Genomic DNA, 22,106 nt, shown 5'->3' on the forward strand with positions numbered 1-22,106 from the left:
TATGCCAATAGAGGTGCATGTTAGCATCCATGAATACCTATTTACCGTAACCCTGCATCATCCGAGTTTCATCCACCAAGTTCATTAGCATTAGTTAATAAGCCCAAATAACATGCCTCGATTGCTTGAAGCAAAAGCTTAAGTTTTCCATACACTGGGTCTCAGGTTACACAGTTCACAAAATGGTAATATACAATAAAATGAGCACAGTTCCAAACACTCATCTTCAGAGGTGCAAGTTATTTCTGCTTCTTCATTGATGCAACTGCTCTCTTCTTTTCAAAGGCACTAGTTCTACTTTCTAAATCATCTTCATCATCATCAGCATGTCCATCTTTAGCAGACAGCATAGACTCCTCAGCATTTTTCGCTGCTTTTCTTTTGTGAGCATCCAGCCTGGCATGCAACTTTCTTTCAACAGGATCATTTGAAGGTTGAAATTTGGATTGGCGTGAAACTTTTGCACCTAGTCCAAGCCTACAAAAAAAGCATAATTGTTCTAAGAAAGAGCTTATGATGATACAAAGAAAAGGTAATAGAGACTGTTATGTGACCTAGAAGGGCGGCCCTCTGATTCTACTCCAGTTGGTTTATCCTCTTCAACTCGTCATATTATTAACCCATTGCTCAGCCTGTACATCAACAATGTCAAGCACAAAGAAAGAAAAGGTAAAAGTTTCAGCATAGGAAAATGTATAAAGTAAATACCAATGAAATCATGTACTCTCCATGGAATTCACCATAACCCACTTCCAGGCAAGCTTTATACTTCTCTTCTTCAGATAACATTGTAGTTTATAATGCTATTCTAGAAGGAAAGGTAGACATCTTCTGAATGTCCAAAAGAAATCTACGCACAATTTCTAAGAACCTAAAGGAGCATCCAGTACTATCAACCTAAATTAACACGTGCGCCGTCGTATCATTCATCATTCAAGTCCTCATAAAAAAACAAGTAAGACTTACAAAAACAATATAAAAATCAACGTGGAAATAAATACATAAAATGCCATCACCACTCACATAAAATACCAAAAATCATTGTTTAAAACAAAATGAAGCAAAAAATTACCAATTTCAACGCTTTATCTGATTTAAAAATTTGGGGAGGCCCAGTGTTTACTTGTGTCTCTGAGCTCATTGTCCTACCTTTGCAACTTCCGCACTTTATGGCTTCAAAACCGATCCTCCAAAGTTAAATGTAGACAATTTTTCAAACACTTTCCCTGCAACCCAAAAAATCAACACAAAGTCTCGTAACGCTTCGATACTGTTTAATTCAACTAACAACAAAGAAAAAAAATTCAATTCCAGATATTTATGGACTCCCCATGTAGGATTTCATTACCACAACACATAAATACGCTCAAGATATGATTATACATAAAATTCTCAACCATAGAAAAGCCTTTCCAATAAAAATCTGAAAATGATCCCAGGGTAGTCACCAGCGCAACATCACAAACATATAAAACAAGCTGTCCACAAAATCATAGTACTCAGATAAAACTCATAAACAAATTATTTAACTTCTAACGACACACTGATAGTTTCTTTTCAAGATACATTTACGTTTGAATAGGAAAAAAAAAATAAAACACCAGAAAAGTGCTAACATGGCTTTAACGTCGCCGCCGCTTCATCGCAAACCCACCACACACCACAACCGCATTCGCCACCATATGCCATCAACGTGATGGCTCTGTTGTGACGCTGCCTCATCGGTGTTGAGTGAAGAGGGTTGGCGGCTGCGGCGGTGTTGTAGAAAATTTGATGTAATCAGAGTGAAAGGGGGATTGATAATTTACAACGCATAAGGGCGTTTATGATTGCTAGTCGATAGAAGTCTATACGAAAATGGAATGAGATAATAAATAATAAAGGAAAGGCTAAATACCCTCCCCACCTGAACTTTGATGAAATGACTATTTCTTATCTTTTAAATTTGAAAGCTTATTTAAACCCCCATCATCGATTTCCGTTAGTAAAAGCCATTCGATTTTACTATGAAATACTAGTTTATTGATTGTGTTAAATTAAAATTTTATTTTAACATTTAATATAAATATTAATTATAAATATACCCTAATTTTTATTGAAGTGATAAAAACACTTATGATCTCTGAGAGAGAGTGTTAGTGTCTGTTGAGACAAAAACAATCAAATAAATGGACATAATAAAAATTATCTTTGGGCCAAATGACTATTTTCCACCCAAGGTTTGATGTTTTTTCAAGTTTTTACCATTTAATTATGGAAACACTAAACACCCACCTATGATCGGTTAAATTTAACAAAACTCTAACGGTGGTAAAGGTAAAATCGTCATTTTCTTTATAATATTAAAAGTAAACTAAAATAGAATCTAATTTTGCCCCCATAAACTTTAAAAACTAAAATTTTCCCTTAGCCTAAGTTTTAAAAAATCTTAGTTTCACTCTAGGGTTTCGTTTTGAAATCTTTGGTGACATCTCCGGCTCCATTGCCGACGACCTCTCCCTCCCGAAGCATCCTCTCCTTCCGACGATCTTTTTCCTCCCATTTGAACTCTCAATCGGAGTCAGAGAAGTCGTGGAAGACGAAGAACTTCGTCGGGGAAGTCTTCGTCTTCCCAGTCGTCGTTGTCTGGGAAGACGAAGACGAAACGACTCGTTTCTGGGAAGACGATCGTCTTCCCAGACGACGAAGACAAGATTGATCGATCTCGTCTTCGTCATCTGGGAAGACGATTTCTCTTCCTAGACGACTTCTCTCTGCGTCGGATGGATTGGGGTGGAGTTGAGGGAGGTCGTTGGTGGAAGAGAAACCGTCGGGAGGGGAAGACGACCGACGATGGTGTCAGAGAAAGTGAAAGGGTTTGGAAATAAACCCTACGGGGGGAAATACGATCTTTTCAAACTTAGTTTAGGGAAAAAATGTTAGTTTTTAAACTTTTAGGGGGGAAAATGAGATTAAATTTTTAGGGGTTAATGTTTCGTTAAATTTAACCGGTCATAGGTAGGTGTTTAGTGTTTCTATAGTTAAAAGGTGGAAACTTGAGAAAATATCAAACCTTGGGTGGGCAATAGTCATTTGGCCTTATCGTTGTTAAAGATGAAAGAGTTGTATAGGAGTAGGGGAGCATGAAAAATAAGCAAAAAAGAAAAATGAGACAAAATTACAATGAGAAGGGGGATATTAATAATGACAAGAGAGATTGATACGATAGTTATTGACAAAAATGAAAAATTTAACCTCAAACTGGTATAAAAACTAGATTTAGTCTCTTGATGCGTACACAAACTATATCGACATGGTTAAAAACCAAATATGACCTCTAAGAAATCAATTGAGACCCAATTAGGTTAAATATGATAAATTGATTAACTTTGTTACTAGTGACAAGAACGAAAAAAGAATGGTAAAACAAAAATTAAAAAGAAAAAGGAAAAAAAAAGAAAAAATAAATCACTAAAAAAGAAAATAAAATACTAATATAAAATAACAATTTTATCTTTTTATGTTACGGTTTCATAATAAAAATAAGGCCAAAAAATTATTTTTTACCTAAGTTTCAGCTCAATCTTAAAAGCATATCTACAATAAATGAAAAATCTATATACTTACTCATCCATAAACTTTCGTTAAATATAAATGTAAAACAGTTATATAACAATAATATTAAAAAATATATTATTTTATTTTATTTTCCTTTCAAAATTTAAAAATCAACATTCCCATCTTTAGGATTTTTTTCACACCTTTGACCACTGATGATGTCGATTGCTAAAGGCTCTAAACTTTGTTAGATGACCCTCGTCATCCTTCACTAGATGACCGAGTGTGATCCATTATGAAAGACGTTTGTCATACAAGTCAGGCGACGAAGTGTCATCCAAAGGTTGTTCTCTAAAAGATGACGTCTTTGTTCAATGAAGGAAGTGATTAAATTTCAAGTTTAATATTTTAAGAAGAAAAGTAAATTTTTCAAAACTTAATATTGAAAAAAAATATTAATTTTTTAAACAAAACAGGGAAATAAAATATAAATTTAATTATTTTAATATTATTAATAAAATAACGATTTTATTCTTTAATCCTATCAGAAAATTCGTAAATATGTCATAATAAACTAAAACTTGAATAGGTATTTAAATTTTTTTATTTATTATATATTTATATTTGTTATTTCATTAAAATTTGGATGAGAAATAGTCCATCCACCTAAAAATAAATAATAAGTGAAGAAATAAACTTTTCACACATAAACGATGAAAATAAGTTTCATCAAAATTAGGATGGATCCGAACTACAGAAACTAAATACGGCAATACATGCCTTACCAAACAAACAAACAAACCAACCCAAATTAGGAGGGCTGGAGCGGGATAGGAAAAATGTAAAATTAAAATACCCAAACAAGACATTACTTTCTTCTGAGTCAAACTTCGGACACAACATAATATGTTGGGCTGCTGCTGCTAACTCCTACTTTTGGTGCTCCCACGAACTTTCAAACTTTGGATTAATTTGTGTCTTTACAATTTTGGACATCCTTTTGACCTTTCCTAATTTATGTATTTTCACATCAAATTATTTATTCCTAATTATAACATTTTAAACTAATTTGAGCATAATGACCAAAAAATACAAGAATATGGTTGGAGTTGAGTCTTAGATGAATTTAAACATAAGACTAATTTAAATCTATTATTATAATAAATTTAAAATTACTCAAATTTATTAAAATTATTATTAAAAAATAATTGATAATATAAATAATATTATTAATAAAATAAATATTATCATTAAAAAAATTTTGAATAAATTAAAATTTTAACTCACGAAGTTGTACACTGAGCAATATAAAATGTTAGAATATATGTTAAGAGAAGTAAAAGGGCAAAACGGACCAAAAGGCAGGAGAAACAAAAAATGAAAGAAATATTTAATCACCGGGGGGTCACTCTCTTCTCCTTTTATTTTTTTAAGCACAGGACAGGAAGCAACAGAGGCTTCGTCGTCGTCGTCATCAGCAAAGCTAAAAAGAGTCAAAAGTCCTTAAAGCCCGAGACTCTTCTCTTTCAAAACCCTAGAATTATTTTTTTCCTCTAACAACTTTCGAAATTTTCAATCCAAAATTCTTTCAAGGTATGCCCTTTACTTGTCTTTCTGTCTAGCAATCTAAAAAATCTTTCTTTTGTCCCATTATGTTCTGTACTTATTCTCCTAATTTACGGCGTTGCCATCAAAACCCTAGTTTTACTGCTACGCTCAAACCCTAATCCGGAGTATGTTAATAACTTGGTTATTGCATCTGAACCATAAATTTAGAATTCCGCATAAACCCTAATACCTGTATCTGTTGAAATAACGAGGATGCTTTTGGTTATGGATTTACGTATTTACTGTTTATTTTTGTGTTAGTACGATAGAAGATGTAATTATGATGTAATTGTCTTGGCTGTTCACTAGATTTGTTTTGTTAATGTGTGGACGCGGTGCCATTTATTGTCTTTTTTTTTTTAAAATAAATTATCTTTTCATTTCGTTTTGGTTTGGAACTGATTTGGCCACTTGGGTCTGTTATCTTGGGAGGATAAATGCATGGGCTAAGCTCTCGGTGGTAATTTCATGATTAGTGTTTGCAGTCTGCGGATCAAAGTGATTTTATTAATCTTTGTTGTTTTGCATTCTAGTTGAAATTTCTATATTACATTTTGGAACATTTTGTTTTATTTGAAAGTTTATTGCTTTATTCTTTTTGTTTCTAATTGTGGTATTTTGGCATTTCCAAGCTGAAGTAGCGTTCTGGAAATCTGAAGTTCATGTTTACGGGGACTTTCAACATTTGACTACACTGTTTATTTATTTCTATTAATTTTAGATGCCTGACAATTGCAGATAATTAGATTATTTAATTATTAGTTCAACTCCAATTTATTGGCTCAGGTTTGTATCCTATTTTTTGGGATTTGCATCTAAAATGTTATTAATGTTGTTACACCAAACGGTCAGTGGCTTCTAACTTTTCCTGAGAGCATAAAATAAAACTTTAGTGTGTTAGTTAATGTTTTATATTTTGGCAGTTTAGAGTAAGTAAATTGATTTTATCTCCCAAATTCTTGACCTTGCATCTTGTATTTAGGATGGTTGCAAAATAAATTTAACTACTAAGTAAATATAAGAATGTCGGTTTCAAATTTCCACCTTGTGATACACTATAGTGGGTTATATATGGTATTCTCTGTCATTTATTCCTTATTTCCTTCCTTGATCAATTTTTTGTTTGAGATGTATTGTTTTTCATTCTTCTTGATAGGTCAAAATTCTGCCATTCATTTGCAGCATTGGCCATCATAGCTTGTTTCATTCTGATGAGCTATAATTTTGTCTTTTTGGATATACGCAGTATATCTATTCACATTCTGTCGCTGTTGACGGAAGCATATCACTTTAACCAAGAGATATTCAATGCTTAAGGTGATAGAATGAATTCTTGCCTGGTTAGTTATAACAGTTGTATCCAACTATAATACCATGTTAAAAGTTTCTATTTTATAGCTCTTGTGGTGATCTTTCCTGGTTAGTTTTAACATGCAGATCACTTTTTAATGTGGTTTTTCCTTCACAGCTTCTTGTAGTTTGTTGATGCTGAAAGCAGCATGCCGGTGATAGTTGGGAGAAATGCAACGGTATCATGCTACCAGCTGCACTAGTTCTGTTAATAACAGTGCAATAGGTGGGACATCAGCTAGGGATGCTTCCCGAACTGATTCATCTTCGCTATCTTCTAACTTACCTGTAAATTCTAGGTAATGATTAAATAAAATTTGCTGTCTTATGCCTCAAATTGGTCATGATAAATCGCTTGGTTCTCGCTTTCTCTCAGTAACCTACATTTTTTTTAATCTAAAGCTCTTCTTTAATTTCAAAAGCTTGGGGATCATCCTTGAATAAGTCTATTTATTTACTTTTTCCTTACAAGACAGTTTTTATGTGAAAAGGGTTGTTCCCACATAATAAAGTGAAAATTTCTCAATAATGCAGGCGGCCAAATTTGTTAACACCATACAAGTTGAAGTGTGATAAAGAACCTTTGAATTCCCGGTAATTTATGTAAAATTGTAGCACTTATATTTTTCAATTTTATTTTTTGTATTACTTAGTTTGGCCTTCTGTGAACTATTTAAGTTAGAAATCACAGAATGGAGTTAAGAGCGTGCAAGTAGCATTGAGTGCATAGGTTTAGTTTATGGTTCTGGTATTTTGCTACTTAATCGCATTTTCTTATGTTGCTGGGTAATTTCTCTTATCTATCCATTAATTTGTCATAATTCTATCCTCAGGCTTGGGCCACCTGATTTTCACCCTCAAACTCCAAATTGCCCTGAGGAGACTCTCACTAGAGAATATGTGCAGAATGGATACAAGGAGACTGTTGAAGGACTTGAGGTACACACTTAGAATATGCCCATTCTTGTTAGAATTCAAGTTGCTGTGTGAAGCTATTTTTTTTATTTGTTAAATTGTAAACTATCTTTGTCTGAGCTTGTTTTCCCAGTTTACAATCATTTGTTATTGTTTTCACAACTCAAGGAGAAGTCTATCTTCCCTCCAATATGCTAAAGTTCCCTGAGATTTTTGATGGTTGTAAGCGACAGTATAATGAGAATAAGCATGAGTTAGCCTGAATAAATGGGTCCTTTGATGTGTTTATGAAAGGAACATAATATTGTCTTTTGTCTGGAGAAGCATTCAATTTAGTCTGAGTAAATAGGTCCCTTGATGTACCTTGTGAGGAACATGATCATCTAAGCGCGTTTCACTTGCAAAATATTGATGATGAGAGAACGTCTGTGTCACCCTTGCTGCTTATAAGCTAACTTGGTTTTATATGCTGGACAGGAAGGCAGGGAGATTCCACCTTCTCAGGTTCAAACTTTCAGCAAGCCTGTTGTCCTGAAATGCAGAGAGGTGAATGACTTGATTTATGTGGCTAGGCTGGTTTTTTAAAGTTCTGTTTTCTCTATGTTGGATTGTAATCTCACTGAGAATGGTTAGCGGTTTTCCTGATGGTTAACTATTTGCTCTTATCTGCAGGCAATCAGAAAATGTCTAAGGGCCATTAATGAATCTCGAGCTCAAAAGCGTAAGGTGATGCACTAATCATTCCATAATCGCTATTAAGTTTCTGGGGAAGTTTCTTCGTGTGTGTGTATATATATATATTTGAACTTGTCTCCTGAATGTCTGCTCTCGTATTTCTTCTTGAATTGATTTGTACCTTTAGTGGGTTATTCTATGATTTCTTTTTCTGAGATACAATTATACATATGTTTATGGAATATGCATATGTGTCTATATGAAAGTTCTTGTGGTTTTCATGGATATTGAAGAGTACTCTTTATGGTTACAATGGCAGGCTGGTCAAGTTTATGGTGTGCCTCTTACTGGTTCTCTTTTATCTAAGCCTGGTGCCTATCCTGAGCTGAGACAATGTGGTGAAGATTTCAAGAAGAAATGGATTGAGGTATGAGTTTTATACTCGGTTTTTATCTAATTGTTTCTTTCCTTGTACCTACTTATCTAAGTTTTAATAATTTTAAATTTTCTTTTTCTTTTTTTTTTAAAATCAATTATAGGGTTTATCACAACAACATAAACGATTATGTTCTTTGGCCGACCATGTTCCTATTGGGTATAGGAAAAGATCATTATTTGAAGTACTTGTTCGAAATAATGTTCCATTGTTGAGAGCAACTTGGTTTGTCAAAGTAACTTATCTTAATCAGGTATAGCATTTGGTATGTCAAGGAGAATGATCAAAGTCATTCAATTGTACTTGGATTTCTCTTTTCTTTTTTATTGTACATCTTTTGTATTGGAAGGCAGCACATTATGGTTGTATTTTTTCAGGTCCGTCCCAGTTCAGCTAATATTTCTTCTGGGGCTGCTGACAAGAGTCAGCTGTCTCGAACTGAACTCTGGACAAAAGATGTTATTGATTACATGCAATACCTCCTGGATGAGTTCATCTCCAGGAATAATTCGCATTCTACTCAGCACACCAGAGATCGATCACCACAAGTGCTTTATGCTGGGTCTGTTCTGCAAAGGAGTGATCCAGCAGCAGTTGTTGATGGTGAGGAGCCTTCCCTGCATTTTAAATGGTGGTATGTGGTGCGGCTTGTGCAATGGCACCATGCAGAAGGGCTGCTTCTTCCTTCTCATATTATTGATTGGGTTCTGAACCAACTGAAGGTATTTTCTTTTTGCCATGCTTATTTTTAGTTCTGATTTTGGGTTAGACATGGCTGTGCTGTAATGAAAAGTATAATCTTAACTTCTCCTTTCCTGTGGATTTTACATCTCTGGTTTTTATTTTTCCTGTATGTGCAGTTTCAGGAAAAAGAATTGCTTGAGATCTTGCAGTTGGTATTGCCTATCATTTATGGTGTTTTAGAAACTATTGTATTATCACAAACATATGTACGGTCTCTTGTTGGAGTAGCTATTCATCTTATTCGTGAACCTTCTCCTGGTGGATCTGATCTTGTAGATAATTCTCGGAGGGCGTACACAATGTCTGCTTTAGCTGAGATGCTTCGATATCTAATACTGGCTGTGCCTGATACATTTGTTGCATTAGATTGTTTCCCATTACCGCCTTGTGTGGTATCTTATGCAGCAAGTGATGGAAATTTTATGTCAAAGGCATCTGAAGATGCAGGAAAGATAAAGAATAGCTCAACTGATGTTGCTTGTGTGTTTAGATGGAAGGGGGTTGATGCTCAGTATCAATCATTTTCCTTTGATCATGTCATTTCTGCCATTCAGAGGCATGCAGATAATCTTGTGAAGGGTGCTAGCCCTGGCTACCCTGGTCACAATGTTGCTAAAGCTGTACAGGCCTTGGATAAAGCACTTCTGCATGGAGATGTGAGAGGGGCTTATAAATATCTTTTTGGTGATCTTCGTGATGGAGCTGTTGATGAATGTTGGATAGCGGAAGTCAGTCCATGCCTAAGATCATCTCTGAAGTGGATTGGAGCTGTTAGCTTGTCATTTGTTTGCTCTGTATTCTTCCTTTGTGAGTGGGCAACTTGTGATTTCAGAGATTTTCGAAATGCCCCACTGCATGATGTTAAGTTCACTGGTGGAAAAGATTTTTCACAAATATATGTTGCTATTCGACTGTTAAAGCTAAAGGTAAGAGATTTGCATACTCTACCACGACGCAAGTCTGAGAGTGTTGCAAAAGTTTCCAACCAGCAGAATAGTTATTCTGGCAGGAAATTTCTGGGAAGTGGATATGAAATAAAAAATGCAAAACATGTGGATGGGATGAGAATACAATCATCGGATATATTTGAAAGCCCTGGTCCTTTACATGATATCATTGTATGTTGGATTGATCAACATAAAGTTCACAAAGGAGAGGGAGTCAAGCGCCTTCAGCATTTCATATGTGAACTTGTACAGTCTGGCATTTTTTACCCACAGGCATATGTGAGGCAGCTGATAGTTAGTGGAATTTTGGAAAAGAATGGTCCTATGGTTGACCTGGACAGAAGGAGGAGACACCATCGAATTCTGAAGCAGCTGCCTGGATTGCTTCTGCGTGATGCTTTAGAGGAGGCAAGGATTGCTGAAGGATCTCATCTTTCAGACACCATGAATGTTTACTCAAATGAGCGTCGTGTTGTACTTCGGGAGCTTCTCGGTGGTCAATATGACAATGTGAATGTATTCTCGCAGAAGCTCAAGTCTAATCAGACCCATGGAAGACATAGTGTTGCTCCTGCTAGAGCTGATCAGTGGAAAACTTTCCAGTCTTGTTCCAGTAAATCACCTGGTAAAAATGTGAAGAGTGATGCTGACATTGAAGAACTGAAGGCTTCTATTTCAGTTTTGCTGCAGCTTCCTACTTCACTGTCTACATCTGTAGACACAGGACTGGATGAATCTCAAGGTAGTGTGAAGAGGTCTTTGGTGACAACAGGCAACAAAATTGATCCATCAGAAGGTACACCTGGATGTGAAGATTGCAAACGGGCTAAGAAGCAAAAAGTAAGTGAGGAAAGGAGTTCATTTCTTCAAATACCTTCACCAACTCAGTCTGATGATGAAGATATGTGGTGGGTGAGGAAGGGACCCAAACCCATAGAGTCATTCAAAGTTGATCCACCACTTAAGTCAACCAAGCAGGTGTCTAGAAGTCGGCAGAAGACTGTGCGCAGAACTCAAAGTCTTGCTCAGTTACAAGCTGCTAGGATCGAGGGTAGCCAGGGAGCATCTACAAGTCATGTATGTGACAGTAAGGTGATCTGTCCTCACCATAGGACTGAATTAGAAGGAGAAACCCTGAAGTCTATGGATAGGGTCAGGAATACCTGTTGTGGAGATATCGTTTCAATTGGAAAGGCTTTAAAGAAACTGCGTTTTGTAGAAAAGAGGACAGTCACATTTTGGTTGTTATCTGTGGTTAGGCAGCTTGTTGAAGATTCTGAAAAGTCTGTTGCTAAGGTTGGCCAATTAAGGAGGTCTTATGTTCCTGTTGATGACAGAAGTGTTCTACGGTGGAGGCTTGGTGAGGATGAGCTGTCTGCTCTGCTGTATTTCATGGATGCTTGTAATGATTTAGTTTCTGCTGCCAAATTTCTTCTTTGGTTGCTGCCAAAGGTTCTTAGTAGTTCCAGTTCAACAATACACAGTGTAAGGAATATTCAGATGCTCGCACGGAATGTTGAAAACCATGTCTGTGAAGTGGGGGAGGCATTTCTGTTATCATCAATTCGCAGGTGCAATCTCAATTGTATTCATTAATTCAACAGTTCCTATTTGACATCTCTATCTTTGGAAATTTATTTATGCTTTGTTTGCTTTTGCATGCAAATGCCTGGTTTTTGTTGCCTCTCTATCTGTTCAGTTCTCTGCCTTGTCGGTTTGATTTTAGTGGCTGACTTTTTAGGGTTCTTTCATCTGTAATAACCTTTCTAACTTTACAGCATTTGTTTTGGGTGCTTGTATGATTATTTGAATTTATAGTACTTTCTTTCATCACTAGGAATATTTTTCAAGAGTTGAGATAAATTCTGCTTGGGTATGTGACAAGCAAATATATTTTGCCTTTAAAAGTCAGTCTTTTTTATTTACTTCTTTATCTGTTGTATCATTAATTGGCTTTGATGTCTACATGTTTGGCCCAGAGATATAATAAATATCATTTTTCCCCTGCCTTATATGTGTAATGACGTATGTGTTCAGGTATGAGAACGTACTTGTTGCAACAGATCTTATTCCTGAAGCCTTGTCAGCTACAATGCATCGTGCTGCAGCAGTCATGACTTCTAATGGAAGAGTCTCAGGTTCAGCAGCCTATGGGTATGCTAGGTATCTATTAAAGAAATACAACAATGTGGCCAGTGTTATTGAATGGGAGAAAAATTTCAAGTCAACTTGTGATAAGAGACTACTTTCTGAGCTTGAATCTGGACGATCTCTGGATGGGGAGTTTGGATTTCCGCTTGGTGTTCCACCAGGAGTTGAAGATCTTGATGATTATTTCCGTCAAAAAATAAGTGTTGGTAGAGTATCGAGAGTGGGTTTGAGCATGAGAGATGTTGTGCAACAACATATGGATGATGCCTTTCACTATTTCTTAGAAAAAGAGAGAAAGCACTTGGCAGCTGGTTCACCAAAAGGACCTGCCATAGAAAAATCAGATGAGGAATTTCAGTTTGCCAAACAAATAATAATTGGATTGATGGACTGCATTAGGCAGACTGGTGGTGCTGCTCAGGAAGGAGATCCATCTTTGGTGTCATCTGCAGTTTCTGCCATTGTTATTAATGTAGGACCTATTATGGCAAAAATGCATGATTTTGCAGTTGGAAGCAATTATCAAAATTATCCATCTTCTACAGTTTCCTTAAACTTTGCTCGGCGCATTTTGCGAATACATATTGCTTGCCTATGCTTGCTTAAGGAAGCTCTTGGAGAGCGTCAAAGCCGGGTATTTGAGATAGCTCTTGCAACAGAAGCTTCCTGTGCTCTTGCTGGAGTTTTCTCTCCTGGAAAGGCTTCTCGTGGTCAGTTTCAAATGTCTCCTGAAGCCCATGATTCCACCCCAAGTATGCCCAATGATATTATAAACAATTCTTCAAAAGTAGCACTAGGGAAAGCGGCAAAAACTGTAGCCGCTATTTCTTCGCTGATCATTGGGGCTGTTCTTCATGGAGTTACAAGCCTGGAAAGAATGGTTACTGTCTTTCGACTGAAGGAAGGGTTGGATGTAATTCAGTTTGTAAGGAGTATGAAGTCCACCTCTAATGGTAATACCCGTACAATTGGGGCTTTTAAAGACAACTCAACTGAAGTTTACGTGCATTGGTTTAGGCTGCTTGTGGGGAACTGCAGAACTGTATGTGATGGGCTAGTTGTGGACCTCTTGGGTGAACCATCTATAGTAGCTCTTTCAAGGATGCAGAGAATGCTTCCTCTTAGCTTGGTCTTTCCACCTGCCTTTTCAATATTTGCATTTGTTAGGTGGAAGGCATTCATTGTAAATGGTAATCTTGCAAACCGTGAAGACATTCATCAGTTGTATCAATCTTTAACACTGGCCATTGGTGATGCCATAAGGCACTTGCCTTTCAGGGATGTTCTTCTTAGAGACAGTCAAAGTTTCTATGATCTTGTAGCTGCAGATTCCACTGATGCTGAGTTTGCAGCTATTCTGGAGTTGAATGGTTTGGATATGCACTTGAAATCCAAGGCATTTGTTCCTCTGCGTGTGAGGCTCTTTCTGAATGCTGTCATTGATTGTAAGATGCCTTGTTTTGTATATAAACAGGATGATATGAATTGGGTTTCTGGCCATGGTGATTCACAAGGGCATTATGTAGAACATGAAACAAAGCTTTTGGATAAGCTTGTAAATGTATTGGATGCTTTGCAACCTGCAAAATTCCATTGGCAGTGGGTTGAGCTCAGGCTTCTTTTGGATGAACAAGCTCTCATTGAGAAAGTGGAGAACCATGATATGCCCTTAGCTGATGCCATCCGCTCATTGTCACCTAGTCCTGAAAAAGTGGTTGCTTCTGAAAATGAGAGCAATTTTATTGAAATAATCCTTACAAGGTTATTGGTTCGACCAGATGCTGCACCCCTATTCTCAGAATTGGTCCATCTCTTTGGGAGGTCACTGGAAGATTCAATGCTGTTGCAGGCTAAATGGTTCCTTGGGGGGCACGATGTTCTTTTTGGACGGAAAACCATTAGACAACGTCTAATAAATATTGCTGAGAGTAAAGGCCTTTCAACTAAAGCTCAGTTTTGTAAGCCTTGGGGTTGGTCTAATTCTGGTTGTGATCCTTCGTTAAACAGGGGAGAGAAGAAGTTGGAAGTCCCCTCACTTGAAGAAGGAGAGGTTGTTGAAGAAGGCGTGGACTCAAAACGATATGGCAGAGGGTTAACACAAACACTTGATTTGGAGGGTATCATTACCAGCCAGCAGCATGTGACTGAGAGAGCATTCATTGAATTAGTTCTTCCTTGCATAGATCAAAGCTCTGATGACTCACGCAATACCTTTGCAAGTGAGTTGATCAAGCAGTTGAATAACATTGAGCAACAAATAAATACAGTAACTCGTGGAGCAAGTAAGCTGGCTGGATCAACTCCTGGAATTGAAGGTCCTACGAATAGAGGGAATAATCGCAAAACTATAAGAGGTGGAAGTCCTGGATTGGTTAGACGAGCAGCAGGTACAGCAGATTCTGCTCCACCCTCCCCCGGTGGTTTGCGAGCTTCTATGTCATTGCGGTTGCAGTTTCTTCTCAGATTGCTGCCTATCATATATGCGGATGGGTAATAATACAGTACTTAAACATGATACATTCTATGGTTTTAACAATACTGAAAGAAGGTTTATTTACCTTTTAATCCTTTTGTGGAATATGCTTTGACAAAAGATTGGATCACATGGATTTTTTCACTGGTGCTGTTTGTGATTGAGATTTACAATCATCATCTTTGAGTTGGAGTAGCATAGAGAATTTTGGCTAATCTTTCTGCATGTTGAATTTGTCAGGGAGCCATCCGGACGGAACATGAGGCACATGCTTGCTTCAGTAATTCTTCGCCTCCTTGGGAGTCGGGTTGTGCATGAGGATGCAGATCTCTCCTTTTATCCCAAGCAGAGCTTTCAGTCTAAAAGGGAGATGGAGTCACCGCCTGAAAATTTTTCTTTTCCTTCAATGGACTTGTCTGGGGAAAGTCTGTTTGATCGATTATTATTGGTCCTGCATGGGTTGTTGAGTAGTTGCCAACCAAGCTGGTTGAGGTCAAAGCCAGCATCCAAGTCAAGCAACTTGTCCAAGGATTCTTTTGGATTTGATCGTGAGATGGTGGAGAGTTTGCAGGTTTGCTCATTGTCAAAATACTTTACAGATATTATTCTTCGTACTTTTTATATTTAGGAATTTTTGGTGGTATATTGTGATATTGCTTAAGAGCAGGTATTGTACATTTTGCTTAACGGAGAAACTTTAGTTAGGACTTTCATGATTTTGCACCTTTATGCAATCTTCTATTGGAGAATATGATTTTTAAGTTAAGTAAATAATATTCTAATAGTTTACGTTCTGATAAGCTGTCTACTGGTGCAGAATGACTTAGATCGCATGCAACTACCTGACACAATTAGATGGCGTATCCAAGCTGCCATGCCGATATTACTACCTTTGGTGCGGTGCTCTAGTAGTTGCCAGCCTCCATCTGCTCCAATTTCTGCTCTTGCTTCACTTCAACCGAGCATCTCAATTTCCGGGGTATACCCTGGAAATTTAAGCACATCTCAGAGAAATCCAGTGCCTTTGGCAAGAACTGCTGCTAACTCAGGGAAGTCCAAGACATTGCCGTTGCAGCAGGATAATGATATGGAAGTTGATCCCTGGATGCTCCTGGAAGATGGTGCAGGATCAATTACATCTTCAAGTAACACTGCGGTAATAGGCAATGGTGATCATGCTAATCTTCGAGCTGCCAGCTGGCTTAAAGGGGCCATAAGGGTGAGGCGGTCAGACCTCACGTACATTGGTGCTGTGGATGATGATAGCTGATTTTAGGTTAACTTCATTTTTTATTTGGTCTGGAGTGAGTGAACCCCTCAAACAGGTAAACCTACGTTCTCATTGCGCATAATTGGCATCAAGATTCCATTTTGTACTTGTCCTTCTTGCAATTGGTGCTGGAAGGGGGGCATCATTTTTGAAGGGAGAAGGGGTGGTGGACATTGGGTCCCTGTGAAAACATGTAAAGATATGCTCACACGGCAATCTGGCCTGGTGTTTGGCCCACTTGACTGACTAGTCCCCTGATCACTCCCAATCTGGACCGCGCACTACCAGGTGTGGTTCAGAAACCTTGTTGTATATGTAGAGATAATTGTTTCACTTTACCGACTGGTCTCTTGAGTAAAATATAGCTGTATCGTGCGCTGCAATCTTGTAATTTATATGGTCATCTCTCCTCTCCCTCAATCATAATAAAATACATTCTTCACACATGCGGACTTCGTGCATCATTGTATTTATCTAATATTGGCCATTACTTTTTCATCTGGCTACTTGTTCATCCTATCAATGCGTTTATAAATTTGTTTGAACTATTTTGAGGAACTGAACTTTGTTCTGTTTGTGTGGGGATAAATCTGTTGAGGCAATTATGAAAGCAGGAGGGTTTCCAACCATCACTGCTATAACACTTTAATATCAGGTTTTAAGTCTAATTTCTTCCATATCTAGTTGCTGAGCAAACTCAGTTAGGATTGCACAAAATAAGTGTTTTATGTATGTTGATGCTTGATCATGGTTGGATTATCAGCTGCTTAGCTATTTTGTTCTCATTACTTGGCATGTTTTTCCAAAATTGGTCTGGATGTGAAATTTGGTGTGCCTTTTGACCCTTTTTGATGTTCTTGAAAGGGGTGATAATTTGTGCAGTTTTAATCTATAATTTCTTAGTTAAAGTGGAAAAATATGATTACATAAGATGAACAAAAATGTTGATTTGATATTAGTCTGATTATTTGGTTTCTTTGTGTGATCATGCCTATCCATCCACTGCATTGCAGTGGGAAATGTTGAAATTTGAAACAAGATGGGATACATGGACCCAATGGGCCAATGGTTTATGCCTGATTCGTGTAGCTTTGTCCCATCAAATCACTGCATTACTTTCTTCCGACAGGACATGCTATTGTGCCTGCCTAAATTAATTGTAACCCTGTCGCTACCCCACGCGTTCCACGCACTTGTCGGTTCAAATCTCTAGCTAGAAAGGTAATTACTAACCGAAAACACAACCAATTTGATAAAAAATAAGATTATGTTTTATATATCAGCAATTTTAGTAAAAAAATTGATATATTATTAAGTGGTTAATTATTATTTAATTGTTAATTTAAAATTATTTGTTCATTTTTATTGTCTAAATTTGAGCACATATTTATATATATAAATTATAATTAAGTAATTTTAAATTAATAATAAAATAATTTTTAATAATATAATATTGTTTTTATTATAGATAGACTAAAATTGGTATTTATTATTTGTAACGATAAAATTATATATATAAACAATAATGTGTTATCGTGTGATTATGTATTATTTTATTTTTAATTTTTAATTATCTAATCACATAATAATATATTATTGTTTGTACATAAAAATTGTATATATACCATTGTTCAAGTGAGTAGAGTATTTGTATATATAACAAACTTATGAACGTTCAAAAATTAAAACCTAGTAAAATTTAAATTGATATTTATTACAAATTTAATAAATATAATAAGTTCAAATTAATAGTATTTTAAGAAACCAACAAACTTATAAACATATAAAAAATATATACTAAATTCAATTTAGTTCGTGTTAATCTTAAAAAAAAAAAACATTTGGTTTAATTTAGGTCATTTACAGCTTACCCCGATTCAAACCATGTTCATGTTTTTTTTTTAAAAAAAAAAAAACACTTTAATACTTTTTTTTTTTTTTGTAGCATAGGCATCTGGATGAATCTGAACCATTGGTGTTTGGTTGTACTGTTACTTGGCGGCCACGGAAAGCGTAAAAAGTGAAAACGTCAACTATTTGGTTGCTAAAAAAATAAATCAAGTGGTTTAGAGAAATCTCTCTCTCTCTCTTGGTCCCTCCTCAGTAAGTTCTTGGCAACTCTCTTCTTGCTCTGTTCAACTACCACTGAATTTTATTATGAAAAGATTATTAATTTATCTAGTATTTAGTGCGAATACTTAATTACCCATACATGAGTTTTTGTTTTCTAGTACTTCTCTTTAGTCATTGTCAGACACAAAATTAAAAAGATCCTAATTGTGTTATAGATGGTGTTGTTGATTTGTAGTTAACAATAATACTTATATTTATTCGTTGATGTTGGTTTGAAATTCTGAATGATGATGGTGCAGGGTGGGTACTGTTGAAAAGCACTTGTTTTGTGATCCTTTTGTTTAATGGATGGTGAAAAGAGTGGTGGCAGTAATAATGATTATACAGGGAAGACGATGTCTCAAGCTGAAGCAGAGGCTCTGAGGAAATGTTTAGAGGAAAACAAAGGAGAAAGTCAGGCTAATTGTAAGTCAAAGCTTGAGGCATATTACTCTTCTTCTCATCCAAAGAAACGATTAGCTCCTTTAAGGCGCATCAGAGGCTCTCTCACTGAGGTTTGAAGAAGAAATTAGTGGCAACGCAATTTCTGGGTGTTGGTGGGGTATAAACTATGATGTTCCATTGTAAATATAATATATAGGAAATGTCCGTAATTGACACCTTAGGATGCTGCTTATGCTTAAAGCTCTTTGATTTGGGATGCTTTACATTGGCATTCATGGTAAAATTTAGCAATTTTTTTTTTTTTAATTGTATTTGTGTTTTTCTTAGGTTCCATTTCTTTGCGATGTAATGAAGCTTGAGGAAATTAAAATTGGCAAGATGAAAGGGAGTTTAACCATTTCACCACAAATCCACAATCAACCCAGAAAAAATTATCCATGTGTTTGAACTGCCAGTTTCAAGAATACTACAGTTTCTATATGACAGCTAACTTCATCTCTTTACATATAAAAATAGTCGTGTGGAATTATCAAGCTACCAAATTTGGCCGGGATTGAGATATTCCACCTTTGATATTTAGCTCATTTTTGGGTTGTTAGTGATCTTGAGATCTCACTGATCTGTCTACAAAAAGAACATCCTCAATCCAAGCGACAATGTTGAATGCTAAGCCCTCTAGCACCCTTGAATAACTCTCCAGGATTGCCTGTCCCACATCCTGCAATAGGTTGACTTACGATTGAGGATATTTCAGGATATATGGATTTGCACGTGCATGAATAATGAATTTATAGGGTCTTATTTGTTGCATACAGATGACAAAATGGCTAGACTTACCCGATTATATTGAATCTTGCATGTATCCAAGGATGTTTGTGCAAGTTCAGGGTACCTCTGCTTCAAGCAAAATAACAAACTCTCTGCTCTTTCGGCCAAAATGTGATTTTTATCACTGCGGTCTGTATCAGACATTAGATCCTTGACCATGTCCCATGAAGATTTTGAATGGCTCATACAGGCTTTTCGCCTCCATGTATACATGGATGCTTCAACTCGATCTGCAAGCTCAAGTGCTTCATGCTCAGATGATAGATTGAGACAGTCAAGGAGATAGTCCGGGGAGAATTTGTCTGTTGAATACATATAGCGGTAAACTGAATCTCCAAGACATGCTTTTCCACTCTGAAAACAAGAAATTTAATCACTAAAATGAAACTAGATGGCACAAGTTTTCTACTCAGCATTGAATAGCCACCAAATTTCCACAATTAAGAATTGAAGAATGAAGACCAGTGAGCAATAAGGACTAACCTTTGGAAGAGTTGCCATGTATGAATCTGGGATGTCCATTTCAGCAAGAATACTACTATTGATGGCCATGGCTGCTTTGTGAATTTGATTAGCAGAATCGCGCTTGTGGCATAATTGTTTCCTTGTCTTCTCAGAGAGACCACCTGGAGGAACACATGGAACTGGTAGCCACCATTTCTCTTCTTTTCGCTGAACGACAACTCTACGAAATGAGCCTGAAAGAGTCGAATTAGAGGACATGCTGCCCTGTTCTGCATACCAAAATTCCATGCCTTGGAAACTATCCAATAGTTCCTGTCAAAGAATATCTACACAGTCAGTTACCTGAAATCATAGGATTCCAAGAATTCAAGAAAAATACTGTGTTAGTTATCTTACTAGAAGCATTGTATCTAGCTTTTGCAACGCGGGAAGGTTGATATAAATATCTGACCTTGGTCTGCTTGCCATTATCTGAAAGACCACAATACCAAGTTAACTAAAATAGTGAGAAGATGGTGAACACTGCTTAAACCGGTCTTGGTTTTGGGAACTTTACCTCAACCTGGGTTCCATCCTGTAAATTTTGGGACTCTGGGATGAACTCTACTATGTAATCACACACAGAAAGAAGACAGTCCATTTCTCTCTTCCACATTGCCTTCTTTTCAGGTTTTAAAGGCTCTAACCTCAAATTTTGCCCAAACACAGTGGCTGAAAAAGTTAACATAATTGATTTAGGACATTGGAAATGAAGAGGCTATAAGATTTTACAATCATTTCTCAACTTAGAGAGTATATTACCATATAAATTAGTTATGGCATTTGAGATTGTGACTGCAGTGCAGACACCTTTACCACTTCCAGACATATCTTCACCAAGCAAAAGTTTTGAAAATCTTTCCTTCATCATCTCTAGCTCTGTCAACAATATTACTGAAGAGGCCTTTAGTAAATTATACTGCTTTTAAAGTCATGCAAGTAAAATGAAATTTCTGCAACACTGACTCACCTAATTCTCCTGCTTCTTGATCATCAAGCTTGCCATCGATTGGAGTCTTTTGCTGTTTCATTCCTGATCGGCTTAGAACAGTCTGCCCAGATTTTGCAGGAGGCCAGTTAGAAGGAGAAGGCTCACTACTACAACTGTTATCATCAATGGGATCTGAAAGAGTTGAGATCTCTGAATAAGTCCGGGCGAAAGAATCACCACTCATGGTTGAGTAAACCAGAGTTTCTGTTGTTGAATGATCATTTTGATCAATAGAAGAAGGTGAAGGTTGGTAACCCAGATCATAGTTTTCATAATGGGATGAATTTTCCATTGCTGCATATGACTTTTGGTGGCCTAATTGATAAATTCTGCGGACAATCATCAATTCAAAGCGTCAGAAAAATTGGCTTGTGCGCAACAAATTTCTCGACATTTTCATCATTATAAATCAAACTACATTGGAGGGAACATGTCTTATATTGCAGAAAAAGATGCAACAAAAAGTAAAAGAGGTCATTGACAGGAATCAGGCATACCAACAATTCACTGAATATTCAGCTGAGTATAATGTATAAAGAAAAATATTTGCTAAAATAATTTCAAGGTGAAGGCGAATTCACAGACTAAAATTTGAAAACTTAAATCCAACAGCTGATTAAAAAAGCAACGGTCTACCATTCCTTTTACCTTTAAGAAGAGGACTTGAATTTGAATGTTGAAGCAAATGCAAGAAGCCGAAGACCGTTTGAAACAGTGCCCTCTTTAAGTACCTTTACTCTCTTATAATGTAACCTTTTTCTTTACAAAAGACAAGCTTCCTTTAAGCAAAGCCATATCACCATGATCGCGATGATGACCTCTTTGATCTGATGAAACAAAAAACACCAGACCCAGTTGCAGGCTGAATTAGTAAATATGAAGAGAACATGCAGCAGAGTACAAACTTAGTTGGACATGGACAATTAATGGGTGTCTCGGGTTGTAATATATGGTTCTGATTCTTCAGAATACGTGACAAATACTTTAATAAAGAAAATGATTCAACCACTGCACCAACCAATCATGTTCGAATAATTTGCAGAAAGATGATAAAAGTCAAATGTGAATGTCTAATCTAACAACCAGTAGGCCCCTGATTGATAGTGCCAAATGATGCTCTTTTCATAAAAAAGAATAAAAATGAATAAATTTTACTTCCA

At 36.5% G+C, this 22,106-nt stretch overlaps 2 protein-coding genes and 2 long non-coding RNA genes across 9 annotated transcripts; 2 read left to right on the forward strand and 2 right to left on the reverse strand.

Moving 5' to 3' along the window:
* Nucleotides 1–98: 98 nt before the first annotated feature.
* LOC123216282 lies at nt 99–1,861 on the reverse strand. The gene is made up of 4 exons (XR_006502213.1): nt 1,617–1,861; nt 1,073–1,226; nt 555–632; nt 99–477 (listed from the first exon to the last, which is right to left on the reverse strand). It is a non-coding gene; the product is annotated as an uncharacterized LOC123216282 (long non-coding RNA).
* Nucleotides 1,862–4,960: 3,099 nt separating this feature from the next.
* Nucleotides 4,961–16,552, forward strand: LOC123215917 (mediator of RNA polymerase II transcription subunit 12-like). 5 transcript variants are annotated; one of them, XM_044636220.1, is made up of 14 exons: nt 4,961–5,130; nt 6,302–6,485; nt 6,614–6,794; nt 7,030–7,089; nt 7,329–7,434; nt 7,888–7,956; nt 8,083–8,136; nt 8,405–8,512; nt 8,625–8,774; nt 8,899–9,243; nt 9,382–11,783; nt 12,250–14,853; nt 15,077–15,407; nt 15,654–16,552. In XM_044636220.1, exons 3-14 carry the CDS (start codon nt 6,667–6,669, stop codon nt 16,104–16,106), a joined length of 6,810 nt encoding a protein of 2,269 aa, XP_044492155.1. In that variant the 5' UTR covers nt 4,961–5,130; nt 6,302–6,485; nt 6,614–6,666; the 3' UTR covers nt 16,107–16,552. The 5 variants fall into 5 exon arrangements, with proteins under 5 accessions (XP_044492155.1, XP_044492153.1, XP_044492154.1 ...); XM_044636218.1 differs by having other exon boundaries at nt 6,302–6,462; XM_044636219.1 differs by having other exon boundaries at nt 6,392–6,485.
* Nucleotides 16,553–18,095: 1,543 nt separating this feature from the next.
* On the forward strand, nt 18,096–18,922 carry LOC123215730. Its single transcript, XR_006502147.1, has 2 exons — nt 18,096–18,209; nt 18,479–18,922. It is a non-coding gene; the product is annotated as an uncharacterized LOC123215730 (long non-coding RNA).
* A 125-nt stretch (nt 18,923–19,047) lies between these two features.
* On the reverse strand, nt 19,048–21,884 carry LOC123215729 (rop guanine nucleotide exchange factor 3-like). 2 transcript variants are annotated; one of them, XM_044635940.1, is made up of 8 exons: nt 21,595–21,884; nt 20,926–21,275; nt 20,718–20,834; nt 20,473–20,627; nt 20,313–20,387; nt 19,935–20,228; nt 19,461–19,805; nt 19,048–19,341 (listed from the first exon to the last, which is right to left on the reverse strand). In XM_044635940.1, the coding sequence occupies exons 2-8, from the start codon at nt 21,236–21,238 to the stop codon at nt 19,219–19,221; spliced, it is 1,422 nt and encodes a 473-aa protein (XP_044491875.1). In that variant the 5' UTR covers nt 21,239–21,275; nt 21,595–21,884; the 3' UTR covers nt 19,048–19,218. The 2 variants fall into 2 exon arrangements, with proteins under 2 accessions (XP_044491875.1, XP_044491874.1); XM_044635939.1 differs by having other exon boundaries at nt 20,718–20,849.
* Nucleotides 21,885–22,106: the final 222 nt, after the last annotated feature.

Source organism: Mangifera indica, chromosome 5, assembly GCF_011075055.1.
Source record: "Mangifera indica cultivar Alphonso chromosome 5, CATAS_Mindica_2.1, whole genome shotgun sequence".
NCBI classification, from domain to species: domain Eukaryota; kingdom Viridiplantae; phylum Streptophyta; class Magnoliopsida; order Sapindales; family Anacardiaceae; genus Mangifera; species Mangifera indica.

What these genes read in the sequence shown, in the direction of transcription:
- LOC123215917 (XM_044636220.1), top strand. Translation starts at nt 6,667, where the DNA reads ATGCAACGGTATCATGCTACCAGCTGCACTAGTTCTGTTAATAACAGT. An exon ending in AACTTACCTGTAAATTCTAG is followed by an intron (nt 6,795 to 7,029) that starts GTAATGATTAAA and finishes TCAATAATGCAG; the next exon opens with GCGGCCAAATTTGTTAACAC. An exon ending in AGATGGTGGAGAGTTTGCAG is followed by an intron (nt 15,408 to 15,653) that starts GTTTGCTCATTG and finishes CTACTGGTGCAG; the next exon opens with AATGACTTAGATCGCATGCA.
- LOC123215729 (XM_044635939.1), bottom strand. Translation starts at nt 21,238, where the DNA reads ATGGAAAATTCATCCCATTATGAAAACTATGATCTGGGTTACCAACCT. An exon ending in AGGATGGAACCCAGGTTGAG is followed by an intron (nt 20,388 to 20,472) that starts GTAAAGTTCCCA and finishes GTGGTCTTTCAG; the next exon opens with ATAATGGCAAGCAGACCAAG. An exon ending in AGCTAGATACAATGCTTCTA is followed by an intron (nt 20,229 to 20,312) that starts GTAAGATAACTA and finishes ATTCTTTGACAG; the next exon opens with GAACTATTGGATAGTTTCCA.